At 47.4% G+C, this 20,511-nt stretch overlaps 1 protein-coding gene across 1 annotated transcript; it reads right to left on the minus strand.

The window, feature by feature from the left end:
• Positions 1 to 2,586: 2,586 nt before the first annotated feature.
• Positions 2,587 to 7,765, minus strand: LOC128812717 (ly6/PLAUR domain-containing protein 2-like). The gene is made up of 3 exons (XM_053987292.1): positions 7,554 to 7,765; positions 3,934 to 4,053; positions 2,587 to 3,340 (listed from the first exon to the last, which is right to left on the minus strand). The coding sequence occupies exons 1-3, from the start codon at positions 7,612 to 7,614 to the stop codon at positions 3,129 to 3,131; spliced, it is 393 nt and encodes a 130-aa protein (XP_053843267.1). The 5' UTR covers positions 7,615 to 7,765; the 3' UTR covers positions 2,587 to 3,128.
• Positions 7,766 to 20,511: the final 12,746 nt, after the last annotated feature.

Raw genomic sequence — 20,511 nt, forward strand, 5'->3', positions numbered from 1 at the left:
ACTGAAGGGTTCTGCAGTCCCCAGCAGGAAATCACCACTCTTTTGGCCTCTTGGAATGCTTCCTCCAAGGAAGAATTAGCAAACACACCGGACTGATTCTATTCTACAAGGATTGGAAGCACGACACGGATCCCTATGTGAAACATTCTGGCAGGGCTGTTTGCTGATTCCCAGATTCCTGAGCTATGTCCTGCAGTCACCAAGCTGGATTTTACCTGGAGGGTTTCCGAGAGGGAATTCAGCTGCTTTTGCCCCTGGGGACAGGGAAAAAAACCAAAATATATTCAGAGAAATATTGTAGGGTGCTTAGCTCTGTTTACAGCAAGGTTGTGTTTATCCAGAGTCCTGCCTGAATCCTACTGCTCCCAAGGGAATCTGTTTAGACAGATCCAGGCCCTTGGGAAGGTGTCTCAGGCTGGGAGCTGAAGCAACAAACCAGAGCCAGGTTGTTCTACAAAAATTCATGCCTGAGCTGAGCTAGGAGGAAAACACAGATCATCTTATTGATTCCCATTAAGAAAAAAAACAATTAGGTGGCAACTCATCCCAGCTCCATACAAGAGTCAGGAAGGTGTGGGGTGGATATCTGCTCCAAAGCCCATCTCCAATGACCAAGCAAAGCCCTGCCTGATTTCCTTAGAAAGCTTTTGGACAAGTTATCCATCTCTCCCTGAAGTTCTCCTTGCCTTTTGTCTGAAACAAGCATTTCAAAAAAGGTCTAGAAAAGTCTGAGCCAAAACTCTCCAAAGATTCACCATGACAGGACAAGAGAGAAACCCAAATGATTGGGAGAGCTTGGGAGAGGAAAAAAAGGAGCAAAAGACTCATTCTTAAACAAATCCAGGGAAACTTTCAGGGACAGCTTTGAACAGCCCCCAGGAATGAGGAGGATCAGAAAAAACAGATGGCCTTGGAAGTCAACTGGATGAGGAGGGAATTAAATTTCAGCAAAAATGAACCAAAAACATATCCTTCTGTGGCTGTTGGGGGGAAATAAATAATCAGAGACTTTTCCAGAAGCAGGGATTTGAGGACAGCTTCACACCAGGTGGAACAGAGCTAATATATTAATTAATATATTAATTTTTATATCAGAAAAGATACAAACCACAGAGAGGTTCAGGTTGATGTCAAACCACAGAGCATCACACTGTGCTTGGAGAGCTCCGCTTCACACCGGGGGGAGCAACTCCGAAGCCTCACCCACACAGATTTTCTGCCTTTCAGACCAGATCTCCCCCACAGCCATGATCTCTGCAGGGAACAGCCGGAATGTGGGAAACACGCTGCCAAACTGGGCGGGGATCAAAGGGGTGAAGCATCCGCGGCCATGAAGGGAGGGGAGGATCAGCTCCTCCGCACGTGGCTCCTCAAAGCCATGACAGCTACGGAGCCACTCCAGTTCAGCCACCTGAGAGATGGCTGCAATCAGCCGAGCCTGATGATTTTTTGGAGGGTGTGGACCTCAAAAAAAAAATAAATCTCAGTGGTTCAAGGGAGTCATAAATGGGAGGGCTGAAGGACAAAGGAAATTGAAACAAGGGAGGAAGTTGAAAACCGTTTCACCGCTTACCCCAAATGAAATCGTGGGGCAAGTGTTGGGACTTCCTGGTTTTGTCCCAGGTGGCACCTCTGGGGTCAAACCACTTGGCTCCAGGATCTGTGGCTTCGGCAGAGCTGGAGAAATCCCCACCAAGGAGCTTTCAGAGATTCATGGAATCACGGAACGGCTTGGGTTGAAAGGGACCCTCAAGATCATTTCATTCCAGCCCCCAGCCATGGGTAGGGACAGCTTCCACTATCCCAGATTGATCCAAGCCCTGTCCAGCCTGGCCTTGGACACTTCCAGGGATGAGGCAGCCACAGCTTCTCTGGGCAACCTGTGCCAGGGCTTCATCATTCTCCCAGTGAAGAATTTCTTCCCAGTGTGTGTTCCTTGTAGAATGCCTGGAAATGATGTCTTTTGTGTTCCAGTGATCCCATTGGAATAATGATTTACAGGGTGTTCAGGTTGGAAAGGCAACCTCAGAATGTTCCTAACCCAAGTTCCTGATCCAAGCTCCCAGTTTTGAGGTCAGCCTAGGTTTCTCAGGACTTCATCCATCTAGGCCATGGAATCTTCCCAAGGATGGGAATTTTGCCACCTCTCTTGGAAGCCACATGGAAGAGTTAATATCACATTTGGATTGATTATCCCAAATATCAGGAGCAGGGTGATAATTGGAGGAGGATATTTTTGCTGGACCTTGGAAAGGGGATTATAGGAGAATGCAGAACCAGAGCAGGAGAGATCAAAATGTAGGAGCCTGGAGCAATACACAAGGAATTCAGGGAAAATTCAGTAAAGATAGATTTGTACAGTAAAGGTAGATTTTTATTCCCAGTAAAGACAGATTTGTACAAGGAGAGTTGATGGAAGAAATGTTGATGGAAAGTCGCTTCCAGTGAGGGATAATGGGAAATGTCTCATCCATCTGCTGTGCGACTGACCCCAAAACCCAACCCTGTTAACTGTTAAACAATACTGAAAGATAGAGTTTGGAAATAAAAAAAAAAAAAAAGGAAAATTAAATGTGATTACAACCGTTTTAACACAAGATTCTTTTTATTCTTCTCAAAAGGGTACAGAGAACATGAGATTTTAACCTCCCTGGAACAGATCATTGGCATGGGAAGTTCAGTCTCCTGCCTCATATTTTGGACACAGAAATGTCTCCTTAATTTTTTGGGTACAAAGAAGGAGATCTAGGAAGAACAGCAGAAAATGGTGGGGTGGAGAGAACCTGCTCTAAGGAGATAGGGAAGGCTTTTCTCAAGATTTCTTGCCTTAAATATACTTCACGCATTTGATTTTTTTTTTTACTTCAAACCCAACCATACCAGCACAGCAAAGAAACTCCACAGTTAATTTTGGGGCAGTTGTTGCAAAATCAATTAAAACATTGAGCTGGGCCTTCCTGAGTTTTGCTTCTCTCTTAGTTGTGGGAAAAGTGTGGATATTAAAAAAAAAAAAAAAAAAAAAAAAAACAGTTTTTGGGAGCTGTTGAGTGTTGTTCATGAGGCATCCACATGGAAAGCTGGGTTGGTGGGGGGTTATTTTCTTCATGGCATTTTTGGAATAAATGCCCTCACAGTCTAGTCCAGAAAAAGGCACAGAGGGAACTTGCCAGGATCCCAACTGGCACAACGCTGATCCCCAAACTTGCTGCGCCATCGAAGTTGCACAGGTCGAAGTAGCAGCAGCTGACAGGATGTGTCATCCCAATGCCATCCACGTCGGAGGGTTCGCAGACAGAGGAGCACATCTTGGTGACAGTCGAGACTTCCGGGGCGGGATAAACTGTGGCAAAGAAAAAAAGCAGGCGCAGTTAGGAATGGGAAAAGCAGGGGTGAGCATCGCCATTGTCTTTTGTCTTCTGATGGCCAGGAGTTGGCGTCATGGAATTGTAGAATGGTTTGAGTTGGAAAGGAAATAAAGATTGTCGAATTCCAACCTCTCTGCCATGGGAAACCTTCCACTATCCCAGATTGCTCCAAACTCTGCCCAATGTGGCCTTGGACACTTCCAAGGATGGGGCACTACAGCTTCTCTGGGAAACCTCTGCCAGGGCCTCCCCACCCTCACAGGGAGCAATTTCTTCCTAATATCCAATCTAAACTCACCCTCTTTAGGTTTAAAGCCATTCCCTGTTTTCCTATCACCACATGACCCTGCAAAAAGTTAAAATCTCATTTCTGAGCATTAACCAGGAGCATGCATTCACCGAATATCCCCTCACACAAACACAGCTTCCCACAACAGCAGGAGAGCTGGAGCTCCCATGGGAGTTCTTCTCCACTTTTTAAGTGGAAAGAGGAACTGGTCTCCACACCAGCACTGTCAAAATACTGATATCCTGTTAAAAGTATGGATAAAGAAGGAATTGTCCTTACCATCCTCCCGGGAATAGATTGTAGTCTTGCATATGTTCTCAGTCTCTGTGCAGTTCTCGATTGTCTGGCACTCCTCAACTGGGGTCAAATCCTTGCACGTGTAACACTGCAAGGAGTGTCCTGTGAGGAGGGAAAAACAGGAGGATGGAAAACTTGAGGGTGGCCTCAGTGTGGATCCTGTCCAGGTATCTCTTGGGAGGGATTTTCCAAAATAATCATGCTGAGAATGGGAATGGAATAATAGGACGTGTTTGGACTGATGGGAATGAGAAACACAAAGGTCTGGTGGTCAAAGCACAGCCTCAGGTTGGGTTCAGACCCCTTGTGATGAGCCAAATAAGACAGAGCCACACACACAGGAGACCCCATGACACAGGACAGAGCTTGGGCTGATTTATTTCTCTGTTTTTTTGGATCTACATCTCTCCTTTACTTTAGTAGAGCATCAGAAAGAGATCCCTGACTCCCAAACTTCCAGAATCACAGAATGGGGGAGGTTGGAAGGGGCCTCTGGAGCTCCACCAGCCCAATCCCTGCCCTCAAGAAGGACCACCTAAAGCCTCTAATTCAGGACTGTCTCCAGGTGGGGTTTTAATATCTCCAAGGATGGGGATTCTGCCAACTTCCCCAGGGAAACCTCTGCCAGTGCTCAGTCAACCTGACAGTCATAAAGTGTTTCCTGATGTTTCCTGTGTTTCAGTTTGTGTCCTTTGCCTGGTCCTGGCACTGGGAATCACTGAAAGGAGCCTGGCTCCGTCGTCTTTGCTCTCTCCCTTCAGGAATTTACAGACATTTATAAGTTTCCCAATTTGAACCTTCACTTCTCCAGCCTGAGAAGCCCCAGCTTTTCCTCAGAAGAGAAATGTCCACCCAGCCCATGCCTCAACTGCTTCTCCATAAGGATTTTGGAACAGGTTTCCTAAAGGGGTTGTGCACCTCCCATCCCTGGAAGTGTCCAAGGCCAGGTTGGACAGGACTTGGAGGAACTTGGGATAGTGGAAGGTGTCCCTGCCATGGCAGGGGGTGGAACTGGATGATCTGTAGGTCCTTTCCAAACCAAACCATTCCCTGATTCCACAATCTTACAGGAGAGAGCATCAAAGTCCTTCCTGAATTCCAGGTAGAAAATATCCACAGCTCATCCTTGTCTACCAGGTCAGTCACTTTATCACAGAAATTTGTCAGCTTTGTCGGGTTTGTTCCCTTGGTGAAGGATCCGACACAGAAAAGTCAGACCTGGGCATGAGTTGCAGCAGTGAGAATTTCCTCTGGTGCTGTCCACTCTGCCAGCTCTCCCCAAAGGCTGGGAGGGTGTCCCAGACAGAAGGAATTTGCCTTCATCAAACTGAAAACAAACTGAGGACAGCCCTCCCCCTTGTGCTGAGATTCTGGGTTTGTGAGAAGAACGTTTGTGAGGGGTTATTTTAAATCGTGGAACAGTTTGGGTTGGAAGGGACCTTAAAACCTTCCAGTTCCAGACCCCTGCCCATGAGCAGGGACACCTTCCACTATCCCAGCTTGCTCCAAAGCTTGTCCAGCCTGGCCTTGGACACTTCCAGGGATGGAGCAACCACAGCTTCTCTGGGAAAACCTGTGCCAGGACCTCACCACCCTCACAGAGGACAATTAAACCAGACAGCAGCACCATGAATGGATTGTGTGTGACAAGTTCTGCTCTAGGCAGAGATCACAGACAGAAAATTTGCTACTCACGACTCCAAATCCATCCTGAGCCAGCTCCTCCTGCCTTCTCCCTCACTACTTCAGAGACATTCCTCATCCCTGTTAAGCAGTAAAGCTCTTGAGAGCTGCAGGTGTTTCTCACAGGATAACCACAGTCCAAATCTTTCAGTGCCTAAAGTCTTCTGAGGTGGAGCAACTTTGGAGAAAACCACTGAAGAACCCAGATTTTTGTGACACAGAGCACTCCAAGCTAAAGATATCAAATCAAAACAGTGTCTGGTGCTATCACCAAAAAAAAACATTTTTTGACAAGTGTTTCAGGGTATTTTCCTCTGTGTGGGTTTTTCTGAGGAACCCAACACTTGATCTGCGTCCTCTCCTCTAGGTGCTCTCTTCCACTCCCCAGCAGACACCTCAAAGTGTGTGTTACAACCACACTGATGTATTTTGGTGCCATCACACCCCAACAGCCCCTCTTCAGTCTGGGAAGCCCTTGTCACCCTGTGTGTGTGACATTCCTGCTGAAATTCCTTAAAACCTCACTAAAAAGGAGAAATTATTCATCTTCTCCCAGCACAGCTCCTATGGGATGTGACAAGCAGGCTCAGGCAAACAAGTCACCCTGTGAAAACAGACACCATCCCAACTAATGAGCCAGAAAAAGCCCTTTTTAAACAAACACAGCAATTTTCCTGCTAAAGCAAACTTTATTCTCTTGCTTTGCCCATCATGACCTGGTGCTTTGTTTGAACTAATTCACCTCTGACAGTTGTGAAACTCATCTTTAGGAGGAAGCATCGCTCTTAATCTCACATTTCAGGATGCTGGACAAATCCAACCCACAGGATTTGTGTTCCTCTCTGAAAAGAAAACCAAACAAGCCACCACCTGTTTCTCCCCTGCAGAGTCTGCTCAGCAAGGAGGGAAGAACCGAAAATGTCCTTGCAAAAGAAGGAAATAAACAGGGGTTAAAGAATCCTGACATAGCTCCATAGACAGGCACAGATAAAATCAGACCTGGCACTGTCTGGATCTGAGAATATCCCAGTGAACAGTCACAGATCCTCGACTGATCCTGCTCATTAATTACCTTGGACATCCAGGAGAACGCCAACAAAGCTTGGGATCATCAATTTTCGTCCAAGAAATTGGTGTGGTGGTAGAAACGAGGGACAGAAAGGATGGAGGGAGGATCATGGAATCATGGAATGGAATCACAGAATGGTTTGGGTTGGAAGGGTATGATCATGGAATTCCACCCCCTGCCATGGGCAGCAACAGCTTCCACTGGACCAGGCTGCTCCAAGCCCAGCCCAGCCTAGCCTTGGACACTTCCAGGAATGACCATCCACAGCTTTTTGGGGTAGTCTGTTCCAGTGCCTCACTTTGAGGTTTCCAGTGCCTCACTCTTTAAGGTCCCTCCTAACCCAAACCATTCCGTGATTCTCTGATAAACATCAGCCCTGGAGTGCCTGGGCCTCCAGCAGTGTCCCAGCCCTTCTTTCCTATTTCTAACAGCTAAAATTGGATAAATCCCACATGTAATATTTTTGGAGAGCTCCCACACACGCTGCATGGAACTGACATCCAGGGCTAAGTATCAAAAAAGGTGCAGAAAGTTAAAAATAATGTTAAAAAAAAAGAAGACAGAGTGAGAAAAAGCACGATCATGGAAAAAGTGAGAGTGGGAATTTGCATTAAAGGCATGACACAGTTTAATCACACTCTGCCTTGTGAAACTTCCTAAAGAGCCTGACCTGACAATCCCAATGACACCAGCACCATCCTGAACATATGGAAATATTCCAAAGACAGATTTTTTTTTCCTGACAACTGCCTAAAGTCAGAGACACGGCTTTCAGAGGGAACAGGGCGCATCCTATCCCATCACACTGCATCTCCCAAAGGAGTCTGGATAAATCTGAGTAGGAACTCACCCAAATCCATGCAAGTGGCAGCAGCCAACAGAAGAGACAGAAACACCTTCATCTTGCACATCCCTCGCTGTCTGGCTACTGGGTTGTCACTACTCTTCACCGATGTCACACGTCCCGGTGATTTGCCATGCACTGATTCCGTCCCCAGATCCAAATCTACTGGAAAAACGACTCTCCTTGAGCTATAAATGAACTGAAGGAGCTCCAAAGCAGGCCCCACCTCTTGCTACTCCGTCATGTCTTTTCATGTTCCTTGGAGAAGAAAATTCGGTTTTGCAGGGTGGACAATGGCTGGGATTTGTTAAGCCTGGTGTTTTGAGTCCAAGCAGGATGTGGAAGGCCCGGGCTGTTAAGTAATCCTGGTGCCCAGGTCTTGTCTTGCAGCTTGGGGATATTTCCTCTCCTTTTTTGGAGTGGTTTCAGGAAATCCTGGGTAAAAACGCCTTGGTGGGTGTGAACACCAAGGAATTGAACCTCATGGGTATTTCTCCTCTGCGTTTTCACCTTCAGTGGGGTCCAGAGTTTATCAGGAGGAGAAGAATCATGGAATGGTTAGGATTGGAAGGGATCATCTCATTCCAAACCCTCTGCATGGGCAGGGACAACTTCCACTAAACCAGGTTGCTCCAAGTCTTGTCCAGCCTGGTCTAGAAGTGGAAACCTGACTTTCATTCACTCACTCACTGGAAAAAGCATGGAGCACTAGGAAAAAAACAGGACCAGGAGCCAAAAGCTTGGTCCAAAGGAAACTCTCAGGCTCTTTATCCCAAGAAAGGATGGAATGGAGAAGTCCCTCTGCTCTGAGCCAACCCTCTCCAAACGTGGTTGCAAGCTCAAGACCTTTTTGCTTCCCAAACACCTTTCTCATTCCCAACCCTGCTTCCCCAGGCACTTGTTGGATTTTCCTGCACCTCAGGCCAGCTCCATGCTGGGAAATCCTCCTCCAACATGGGACGAGCAAAGTGTGGAATTGCAAAAACTGGGAAGGAAGAGCCTTTTGGTGGTTGTGCCAGGCATCCTCCCAACACAGACTTTTACTAAGGAATGGGGAAAAGCTGGATCCAAGATGGTGTTGGAGATATCCCCACCACCTTTGTTATTCCACCATCGAAGGAACTTTATTCAGGGTTATTCACTTGAACTCTTGGAATGACAGAACCGTTAAGGTTTGGAAAGATGTCAGGATCATCACATCCAGAGTCATACCAGCACCACCACCATTTTCTCCACTAAATCCTGTCCTCAAGTGCCACATCCACAGGATTTTTGAGCACTTACAGGTTTGTGACTCCATCACTACCCTGGAGCCTGTTCCAATGCCTGACAACCCTTCCTGCAAAGAAATTTTCCCTAATATTCAATCTAAACTTTCCCTGGTGCAACTTGAGGCCAATTTGTCTTGTCTTGCCTTGGAATGTTAAAAGTTTTTCTAGGAATGCTGGATAAAAAAATCCAGTCATCATCTCTTCAAATCTAAAGCTCCACAATCATGGAATGGCTTGGGTTGGAAGGGAATTTAAAGACCACTCAGTCCCAACCTCCTGCCATGGGCAGGGACAACTTCCACCATCCCAGGCTGCTCCAAACCTCATCCAACCTGGCCTTGGACACTTCCAGGGATGGGCCAGCCACAGCTTCTCTTCAAATTCCATCCCAGGGCCTCCCCACCCTCACAGGAAAGAATTTTTCCCTAATATCCAGTCTAAAGGTGGTCTCAGCATTTCAGCAATCCCTGTTGCTTTTCCAAAACACCACTTCTGGGAGACTTCCATCCTCAGGAATTCCGACAGATTGTTTTCACATTTGCCTCTCTAATACAGTAATTATGTGGATTATGAGAGCTAAGCATTTATTTCCAGCCCTAAAAATTACCTAGGGAAAGACATTTAGGTATATTCCACATCTGGCATTCCTCATGTTCAGCAGAAAATATTATAATCCTGTAAAAGGTGAAATCCTCTGACAGTGCTTGCCTTGTTCATAAGGAACAAAAAAAAAAAATGAAAAAAAAAAAAAGAAAAAAATTAAAAACATGGATAGGGTGTGGCTTCTGGTTTCTGGTATTAAGTGGCCTCAAACAATATGCATTAAATGACTGGTTCCACCTGCACAGCTGAAATGTGATCTCCCTCGCCTTAGAAAATCTTGGATGGAAGAATCTCCGCCACCACCCTGCTCTAAATCCTCTTCCCTCCTTTGCTCTGGAGGGTGGTTTTGGAGGGGTGTCAACACACCTTGTTTATGGTTTCAGTTGATCTTATCTGAGTCCTGAAATGTCTCCTCTTTTATGCACACCCTGTGCTGCTGCTTTCAGGGCTGGCAACTCACACACAAAAAAAAAAAAATAATTAACAAGAACTAATGAGAATATTCAAATACTGTTTTGTTGAATTCCTTTTATTATTTTGTAGGAAACCACAACCTGTCCTACTGGAGTCGGGTGGTTCCCACTAATTACAGAAAAAAACTAAAAAGACACAATCAGCATAAATCTGCCTCGTCACAAGATGGATTTAAAAAAAAATATATACATTATTTAGTGCATCTGTTTAAAGGGAAATTAATACAGCTCTAGCACTTCAGATGAGTTTGTTGTCATAAACAAAAGGAAAAGTTCAGCCAAATGTTTACTTCCAGCCTGGGAATTCTCTGCCAAACTTTGCCTGTCCTACATCACCAGCTGAGGCTGTCTCAGAGTGGAGGCATCTTCACCAGCCCTGCCTCACTTGCATTCAGCCTGGAAACCTCCAAATCCCACAGACTCCCAGGCTGCCCAATTCCATTGCAAATCCTAAAATTCCCCATCCACCTCCAGGGCAGAGTTTCAGGAACGAAAGGCTGCAGGCACTGAGAGCCTGCTTGACTTAATTATTTTGAACTCTCCATATTCATTACTCTAATCAGCTCTTGATGTATCTCCTATGAATCCCAAATTTCCAGAGCAGGCAGATGCAGGAGTGAAAGATGGGATCGGATTTAAGGGTGGAGGAGTGCTGACATGACGCTGTCATGTCACAGTGCTAAGCTTTTGTTGGAAGAGGACTTAAAGATCATCCCATTCCAACCCTTGCTGTGGGCAGGGACAACTTCCACTATTCCAGGCTGCTCCAGATGCTGTCAAACTCAGCCTTGGATATCTTCAGGGATGAGGCAGCCAGAGCTGCCCTGGGAATTCCATTCCAGGGCCTCACCACCCTCACAAGGAAGAATTCCTTCCCAATATCCCATTTAACCATACCCTATTCCTGTTTAAAGCCATTCCCTATGTTCTGTCCCTCCATCCCTTGTCCCAAGTCCCTCTCCAGCTCTCCTGCAGCCCCTTCAGGCACTGGAAGAGGCTCTGAGCTCTCCCTGGAGCCTTCCCTTCTCCAGGCTGGACATTCCCAGCTCTCCCAGCCTGGCTGCAGAGCAGAGGGGCTCCAGCCCTTGCAGCATCTCCGTGGCTTCCTCTGGACTCACTCCAGCATCTCCACAGGTCAAGGATGAAAGGCACTCATGGAAGCACCAAGGATGGGTAAAACTCTGAGCACTGAACTGCTGCTGGGAAGATGCCAGGGATTAAATCACCATGAATTTCACCTCTGGGGACACCACAGCCCCCACCTGTCCCTCACAGAAACAAAAAATTATCCGGAGATGAGGTTCTTGCACCAGAAAGAGAGGAATTAAACAGGTATCCCTGCCTTTCTCCATCTCCTCCATTGATGAGGAATGTCTTTAAAAGTTAAAGAGAGTGCTGGAAGAGCAAAGTAAAAAATAGATAATGCCAAGCCTGACTCTGGCCTATCCCTATGAATAACGAGTCAGGAATCCAACCCTGCAGCTCTTTTAGAGCCATTTTCACTAAGGCACCACTCATTAGCTCATTAGTCACAGCAGCCTTATTCCTCCTAATTGATTTTACTACAATCCCCTACAATGTATGGCCAGGATCCAACATGCCTCTGCCTGGCTTAAAAACCATTTCATTGGCACAGCTTTGGAGACACTTCATCCCTCTTCCAGCCCTCTGGAATGGGTGTAAAGGTCAGGTGATTCCCATAACTGAGCTTCTGGAAGGTGCCCTCAGGGAAAGGACATGTGTCCCCTCGGTGGGACAAGGTGGGACAAGGTTCAAAGGCTCAAGGTGGCTCAAGGCTCAGAGGACCCAGCTGAGGAGAGAGTTGTGGCTTTCCCACCTGGGAGCAGGGGGGTTTGACACAGATTGGAGCTGCAGATGGATGCGGAAAGTTTGGCAGCTCTCCCCACACTGGTTTTAACCTCGGCACTGAACTGGGACCGAGAATCATGGAATGGTTTGGGTTGGAAGGGACCATCAAGTTCATCTCATTCCAAACCCCTGCCATGGGCAGGGACACCTTCCACTGTCTCCAGGTTGATCCAAGCTCCATCCAACCTGGCCTTGAAGGGATGGGGTAGCCACAGCTTCTCCGGGAATTCCAGGGCCTCACCACCCTCCCAAGAAAGAATTCCTTCCCAATATCCCATCTATCCCTGCCCTTTGACAGTGGGAAGCCATTTCCCTGTGTCCTGTCACTCCATCCCTCATCCCAAATCCCTCTCCAGCTCTCCTGGAGCCCCTTTAGGCACTGGAAGGGGCTCTGAGGTCTCCCCGGAGCCTTCATTTCTCCAGGCCGGACATTCCCAGCTCTTCCCACCTGGCTGCAGAGCAGAGGGGCTCCAGCCCTTGGAGCATCTCCAAGGCCTCCTCTGGAATTACTCCAACAGCTCCACATCCTTGTACTGAAGCCCTCAGAAATGGATACAGAACTCCAGGTGAGATCCACAGGGAGTGGAGCAGAGGGAGGGAATCCCATCCCTGGACCTGCTGGTCACATTCCTTTTGACACATCCCAGGGTTCTGTTGTCTCCTGGCTCCAACAGAGACCTGAGAGAATTTGGTTAAAGCCAGACCCAGGGCAGACAGGTCAGAGCATCCCACAAAGAGTTCCTGAAATCTCAGGAACTCATCCCAGATTCCCACCAGACCGTGCCATGTCCCCCTCTCTGCCCTGGCCATGTGCTGTGAGCTGCACCTGGGGTTCAGAGAAACTTTGGATCTTCCCCAGGAGGAGAAGGCAGGAACAACATGATTTATTTTTATAAGGAGTCCTGTTCCCTCCAGGTAATCATTCACCTGCCTTTTTTTTTTTTTTTTTTTTTTTTTCCCGACCTGTTTTTCCCCCTCTCTGAATTCCAGGTACCTCTTATCTCCAGGTTATTATTTAGATTAACCTCTCTGTAGCTCTTAACTCTTTCTGGGTGAGACCTTCACGTCCATCGCTTCCCTGGCCCAGTAGCCAGCACATGGATACAGCGATCCCATGGGGGAATCCTAGAGGATTTATAATTCCTAAAATCCTAGAGGATTCACAATTCCTAAAATGTGTTTATGATGTGCATAGAAAGGATTGATCATATATTTATAACTAGTGGGAATTTTAGTTCCTTCCCTATCAATTCTTTTCCCGCTCCCTTTTGTTCTTTTTGCTTCTAAGCTGAGAAATTCTCCCCTTCCTGTCAACTCTGACTGAGGCAGCAATCACTTATTTGGAGATGATTTGCTCCATCCAGCCTTTCCAAGGCATTGTTAATGATGCAGGAATGTAAATCACTCGTTCAGTGTAGCTGTCACCTGCCTTAATTATCCCCTGCCTTCGTTCCAGATTTAATCCAAGGAACAGGAGATACTTTCCTACCTGAGTCACTTCTCGCTGACCCAGAAGGGAAGAACAAGGACAACATGTGTAAAACACTAAATAACCCAACTGAAAAGTACCAGCTTTGCCTCCAGGCCCTTTTCATCTCCCTCTAATCCTGCAAACCTTGGCACTGGAGCTGCAAATATCCATGTTTTTGGCTGCTGGGAACTGCCCAAACCAGTAGAAAACTTAAATGAAGATCCCACTGCCCAGGTGAGAGGCTCAGTGTGTCCTGCACCAAAAAACAGCTCAGGTATGGCCTCCAGATGCTTGAAGATCTCAGGAAGATGTTTCTGATCCCAAAACTTGTGGCTCCCAGAGCATTTCTCCCTGGGGAATGTAAGGAAACCAACACCTCTCCTATGAGGAAAGGCTGAATTGGGATTTTTCTGCCTGGAGAAGTGAAGGCTCTGAGGAGACCTTAGAGACCCTTCCAGTGCCTAAAGGGACTCCAGGAGAGCTGGAGAGGGACTTTGGACAAGGGCCTGAGGGAATGGCTTCACAATAAAAGAAGGCAGTTGGGAATGTGAGGCCTGTTCCAGATGTCTGGAAAAGGCCTCATCTCCTCCCATCTGATCAGGCTGTTATCAGACACCCACAACATCACCACCTGTCCTGATCTACCCCCTCTCCCTGCCCAACCAGAGCCCAGCCACGGCAGAGCTCAATTCTCTGAGCTATCCCACCATGTCCCTGTGATCCCAGCATTTCATGTGGCTTGGAACACAGATTTAACCCCAGGCAGCACGAGGAGTCATGAGACAGATGGATTTTTTTCAGCCTGGAAAACAGGCTGGGAAGGGAGGGCTCAGGGGGCCCCATAGCATCTGCCATGGAAAAGGGTCAGCAAGAGGTCTGGGATAGATTTATTCCTCGTCCACAGGTTCCAAATGAAGTCCTTTCTCCATCACTCCCCTTAGGGGCAGGGGCTTGTGGTCCTGGAATGGCAACACTCCCATCCCGGTCCATCCCAAGGGAATGCACTGGCAGAACTGGGACCTGCCACTGCCACCTCCTGACAAGAGAAGAAAATGCAAATCCCTCCTCCCGGCCCATTTCCCGAGGAAGGAATGACTTTCCAGGACAATTTCATTATTTTTAAAGTTTCACTGTTCCCAAAATTCATGGTCTGTAATCACTTGGTTCCAACCAGCTTGAGGACAAGAAACCTCCCGGTGAAAAATAAAATAAGGAGAAAAATTCAGTTTATCTAAATTGAACAACCCAGGAGTTGAATTCCAACAGGAGTAGCTCCACCTTGTCTTTATAAAGAACCTGAGTGGTCACACACAAGGTGCCACCATCCTTTATCTACTGAGTGCATTGAACTTGAATTTTTTTTTTCTTTGTTTGTTTTTTTGTTTTTTGGCATCTTTCCTTTCATAAGTTTGGTACTAGATGGGTGCTGCTGCTCCTGAAAGCAGGTTTTACTGGTTTGAGCTCAGGTGCAAAACTCAGCCTCTGGACAACAACGGGTGAGTGAATCGCCACAATCTGAGCAATGAGAGATGTTGTCTGAGCCAGGAGCGCTTTTGGCACCTGTGGAAAACACCTGGTTTAGCTCTGGGTGACAAAGTGTGACAAGAATCCGTGTGAAATTGAACCCACCCCGTTGCTGGTGTTAATTGGAGTGGAGCAGAGAGCAGGGAGCTGCTCACACCTCTGTCCCCGTGAGTTTGGTGCCGTTTGTGTCACATTTCCGTGCAGCTTTATCAACAAGTTACTAACGTCAGCCCAAGCGCTCCCTGTATCCCAGGAAAGGTCACATCACGGGGACCCAGGCACGACGTGCAACTCCTGAAATCTCTTCTTCTTGGGAGATGATAAGCAGGAAGGTTGGGACGTGCTCCCACAGCCACATAAAGCACCTCCCATCTTTCCAGCCTCCAGCAGCCTTGAGGTGCCATTCCCCCCTTGCCCCACGATCTCTCAAAATCCGTGGAATGGGGAGAAAAGGAAGCAGGAGGAAAGGAGGTGGAGAGGGTCAGCACTGGCAGGAAGGTGGAGCTCTTGATTCAGTCTTTATTTTTTTTTTTTTTTGTCCTCCTTTAGCATCACTCCAATTTTAAATTCCAAACTCCCTTACTACAAGCCTTTCTTGACTCCTCCAAAACATCAAAACTCCCAAATGAATCAGCTTTTTAGAGACTCCTCTTCAGTTCCAGAGCTTTTTCCTCCTCCAAAACCAGTATTTGCCATGGACAGAGAGGAGCCCTGTCCAGAGAGACAGCAAGGAGTAGGATATAACCTCTCTACTCTGCTCTCACGAGATCCCGTCAGGAATACTGTATCCAGATCTGGAGTCATAAGCACATGGATGGCAGGAACCTGCTGGAGCAAATCCAGAGAAGGCCATGGAGATGTTCCAAGGGCTGGAGCCCTTCTGCTCTGCCGCCAGGCTGGGAGAGCTGGGAATGTCCAGCCTGGAGAAATGAAAGCTCCAGGGAGAGCTCAGAGCCCCTTCCAGTGCCTGAAGGGGCTGCAGGAGAGCTGGAGAGGGACTTGGGACAAGGGATGGAGGGACAGAACACAGGGAATGGCTTCCCACTGTCAGAGGGGAGGGATAGATGGGATACTGGGAAGGAATTCTTCCCTGTGAGGGTGGTGAGGTTCCCCAGAGAAGCTGTGGTTGCCCCTGGATCCCTGGAAGAGTCCAAGGCCAGGTTGGATGGGACTTGGCGCAACCTGGGGTAGTGGAAGGCATCCCTGCCCATGGCAGGGGGGCGGAATGAAATTATCTCAAAGGTCCCTTCCGACAAAAACCATTCCAGGTTCCTGTGACGGGAAGGCCGGAATTCTCCCACCTCAGCCCCTTTTGGGTCTCCCATCCTGGGATGATCAGGACAACCTTGGGATGCCAGTGAGGAACATCTGAAGAGCAAAGAGGAGATGTGGCACCATTTCCCTCGACTTTCAAAATGGGAGAAATATGGAAAAGCCCATCCTGGGCCTGTGCAGGGATAGGTAGATCCTTAGGGAAACAGCAGGAGCTGGGACGTGGTGACAGTGTGAGGAGAAATGGGAATGCTAGTGCAGGTTTCTTCTGTGCAATGTCCCCTCAGTCCCCAAAATATTCCCTGTCACCACTGGAGCCCTCCCATCCCTAAAACCACTTGCAAATCAGGCTGCAAAATATGGATTGCAGGCAGTGGAAATGGAACCCCAGCCCGGAATTATCCCGAGAAAAGGGATGAAACTCCCGAGCCCATCGCTGTTATTCCGCATTTATCTTACATTGCCCGGGGGATATAATCCCCTTCTCCCATGGGATCCAGCTGGGATGCCCATAGAAACTTTAAACAAAAATTAGAGTGACATAATTTTGCAGAGATGAATGTTGGGGAGAGCCGGGGTGGGGGAGGAATCTCCAGAGCACGCAGCCCTGTGTCCGTGTGTCCGTCCGTGTGTCCGGAGGCAGGAGCAGGGCTGGATCCCTGGGAGTGCAGGAAGAGGAGCAGCTGCCCACGGACACCCACACAGGGCCCTTTTTGTGCCCAAAATAGCCACCCTCTCCCACAAGGGAGAGTGCAGGCTCCAAGGCCAAATCCCATCTCCATTCCCAGCAGGGTCACGGGAAAGGCAAGGATATTTATGGGCTATTGAAGGCAAAGACAATCCCTGCTCTTTATCCATCTCCAGGAAGAGATTCCAATGGCCCTGAGATGAAATGTAGGAATTTAACCCTCCTTTAGTCCCTCAGTTCGGTCTGTCCTTTTATCCAGCCCACAGCCCGCAGCCCTGAGCTTGGAATACAATCCAGGCATTTTCCTTCCACACAAAATAAGAGTTAATATCTGGAATATCTGCAGAACCACCCAAAAATCGCCGTCCAGGTGTATTTTTTTTTTTATTAATACCATATATTTTTTATTAGAGTATAAGAAACAAGATGGAACATACACTTCACTTATACTTGGGTTAATATATTTAAAGGGATGGATGCTTCTTTATCCAGCTTATCCTGTTACAATAAAGATTATACACAGTTACAAATCTCACAGACAGGAATTAGTAAAATCAGCATTTCAGGGAAACCACCCCGGATCATCCAACAAAGCTGAAATAAAATGTGCCAACTTCTTTTTTTTTTTTTTTTCTGCAACATTTTATTGGCTTCATGTATTTTCATTTGATGGAACTGGAGGACTAGGGCTGGGAATAAGTGCTCCCATGGAAAATGTTAAACTTGGGAAGCCTCTTAAGCCTTTTTATTTCTCAATTTCCACGATCAGAGCAAAGCTGGACGAATTAAAACCTTCAATCTGTCTCTGCTGATGATGATTCTCTGCTTTGGGTGCAATTACTTGGTTTGAGGCAGCTCATCCACCTTGACTTCGGAGATTTGGACTTCAGAGTTCCTCCACCAAGTCTGGCAAAAGCCAGTAGGTGGCAGGACCAACCCAGGGCTTCGCTTCCCTGGGCACCATGGGCATTCCCAAAATTCAAAACCGGGCGTTTCTGTTCCCATTCCCGTTCAACAGTTCAACAGGCTCAGAGAGGGATGAAATAACTCCTTCAGGATCAAGGATCCAGAGCCACCTTCCTCCCAAACAGCTGAGACCAACCGGAGCAAGGGAAAGGGCCCTAAACCCCCAGGCATCCAGATGTGCACCACATCTGCTTTCTCCACAGGGCATGGATCCTATAACTCATCCCATGGACGCAGGGACACCCCCACCAGAGCTTCCCACAGGGGTGGTGGGACCACAGCCTCCTTTTTTCACAGCAAATGAAATCCCTGGGAGACAAATCCCTTCAAAAAACCCCCAACCTGAGGAAACCAACACCGGTCCAGGACATCCTTGGAGCAGCAAATCCTTGGAGTAATAATCAATCAACTGATCCTTTGTTCTCTTGGAGCAAGGCAGTCACATCAGGTTTGTGGTTTCCAAAAGAAATTTTGCCCTTAAAAAAAAAAAAAAAACAAAAAAAAAACAACAAAAAAAACCAATTCTCAAAACCAGCTGGAAGAACTGTGCTCATTTTAAAGTCCTTTTCTTGGGCAAACAGCAAACCCCCAGATCCTGGGTGGGAAGTGCTGACGCCACAATGGATTTTGAGCATTTTTAGACAATCCACAAAATTTCGAGCCCTTGGTGGGGTGGTGGGAGATGGCAGCAGCTGCTGGTGAATTACAGCCATTTCCAGGATGGAAGCACTGAAACCATTTTCTCAGGAACACACTCCAAAGTGGGCAGGTATTTCACTTTAGCTCTTAATTTCCAGTACAAACTCTTCCAGGATATTTTATGTTCCTAGGGAGCCAAACCTCCTCCCCTAATAACCTCTTGTCTGGTCAGAACAGCTGAATATCTGAGTTTTCTGCTCAGATTTTGATCTCTTAATTTCTACAGTCCACAGAAACACATCCAAAGCACTTCAGGGCTATCCCACCACGGCACTCAAATCCTAAATCCAGCATTTGGACCAACAACCCACCCACCAGTCTGAACACTTCATAAATCCCATTGTTTTTCCTACTCATTGTCTTATTATTAATGATTTTAATTACTTCACCTGCCCGTTTTTAGGCCTGGGTTTTACAACAGACGAGGTTCTCACCAGATCTGTCATTCTGGGGATTTGGAGGCAAAAAATAAACCTAGAGTAGGACCAGGAATAGTGAGAGTTGGCATGACTGTTGAGAAAGTGCTTGGGATTCAACTGTGACAAGCTGTCACCCCCTCCCTCTCTCAAACACACATGGATCTATCCAAATGTCTTTTTGCCAGGAAAGGAAATACCGAAAATATCCCTTTTTCCATATTCTAGATTAGAGTACATGGGAAGGAAGAGACAAAAAGAGAGCGAGGAAGAAAAGCAAATCTCCTTGTGAAATTTATCCAACCAACCCTCAGCTCAGTCCCCTGGCAATTCCAGGAATATAATTTGTTATTTATTGGGATAAGCAGCCTCTGGATGCTCCTCCCATGAGCCTTTGCTACCTGGCACAACCAAATCCTTGGCACTGGTCAAGAAACCCCGAGAAAGGAAGGAAATGGCCCTTGGGGGAGACAACCAGGTCTTCAGCCCATGGGGTTGTCCAGTGTGGTGGCATCGTCAGGATTCCCAAAAAAGCATGGATGGACATCAGGACACAGCTGATGGTTTTGAAGTTCAGCTCTTTGCTAAAGGTAATTCAGTCCCAAACCAACCCCAAAACCTTTTTCCAGATGGCCAAAAAAGACAGAGCCCCCTAAATTCAATGTAGAGTACTCTGGGTGCCACCTCGGTGTCACAGCCAGTGCTGAAGGACAAATGGACCCAAAAAATGAGGTTTTCAACCCTTTTGGGAGGAAGCTGGGGAATATTCATCTCAGTTTAGGGAGTTTTTCCCCAATTTTCCCTGTGCCCCACGTGCATAGCAGAGGTTTGTGGGGCACCTCAGGCCCAAGGTCCCAGGAGGATGCATTATCCAAAGGAAGGCACATCCAAGGACCAGCACAAGTGATGCATTCTTCCCAAATTAACCACTAAATTGCAGCTCACATCCCACTGACCCATCCCTCCTGCTGGAAAAGCTGTCATTAACATCTCTGTCACTTTAATTAAAACAGAGGGAGAAGGGAGTGGGGGGGGGAAACCCGAAAACCTCTTTTGTTACCAGTATTTCTGCACAACTGCAACCACCTTTCATTTATCACTGCCTGAAGAGGAGACAGAGGTGGAACTGAAGGTTTGTGGAGCTTTTGTTTGGGTTTTGACACAGAATAGGAGAAGCAGGTACAAGGCATGGCTAAAATGTGCCAACACGTGGGTTTTGCTGCTAGAAATAAAAAAAAAAAAAAGCCCAGTGCACCTCTGATGGATCAGTGGAAGTGGCAAAAAGCTTGAACTTGGCAGTTTAAGGCTGAATTTTGGCTTGGTTTGTGGCGAGCAGGTCCACAGGCAAGCAGAGTAGGCAGGACAGAAGACACAGAGAGGGCAGGAGGACACGTCTCCCATGGGACAGCTGAGAACTTCTAGGAAAAACCTTGCCAAAACACCTGGGAAGATCCCAGGAGCTGAGGGACAGCAGATGTGGAAGGTTGGGTGGTGAAGTCACCTCCAGCAGTCCATGGGCACCATCAGGCATCGAAGGTTGGACCTAAAGATCTGGGGTATAGACATCTTCTCCTCTGACTTCACCAAATTTTTCAGACCCGCTGCCCATGGTCATTCAGGTATCGCCATTGTGGTGGTCACCATGACAAGTCCAAAGTGGGGAAACTGAGGCACCAAGTCTTTGTAAAATGCAGCTTCACTTCAGAGTCCTC

This window comes from Vidua macroura, chromosome 1 (genome assembly GCF_024509145.1).
Source record: "Vidua macroura isolate BioBank_ID:100142 chromosome 1, ASM2450914v1, whole genome shotgun sequence".
NCBI classification, from domain to species: Eukaryota; Metazoa; Chordata; class Aves; order Passeriformes; family Viduidae; genus Vidua; species Vidua macroura.

Excerpts from the sequence above, each read along its gene's own strand:
- LOC128812717 (XM_053987292.1), bottom strand. The coding sequence starts at position 7,614 with ATGTGCAAGATGAAGGTGTTTCTGTCTCTTCTGTTGGCTGCTGCCACT. Across the intron at positions 4,054-7,553 it reads TGCCACTTGCATGGATTTGG|GACACTCCTTGCAGTGTTAC; the intron begins GTGAGTTCCTAC and ends CCCTCCTCACAG. Across the intron at positions 3,341-3,933 it reads AATCTATTCCCGGGAGGATG|TTTATCCCGCCCCGGAAGTC; the intron begins GTAAGGACAATT and ends TCTTTGCCACAG.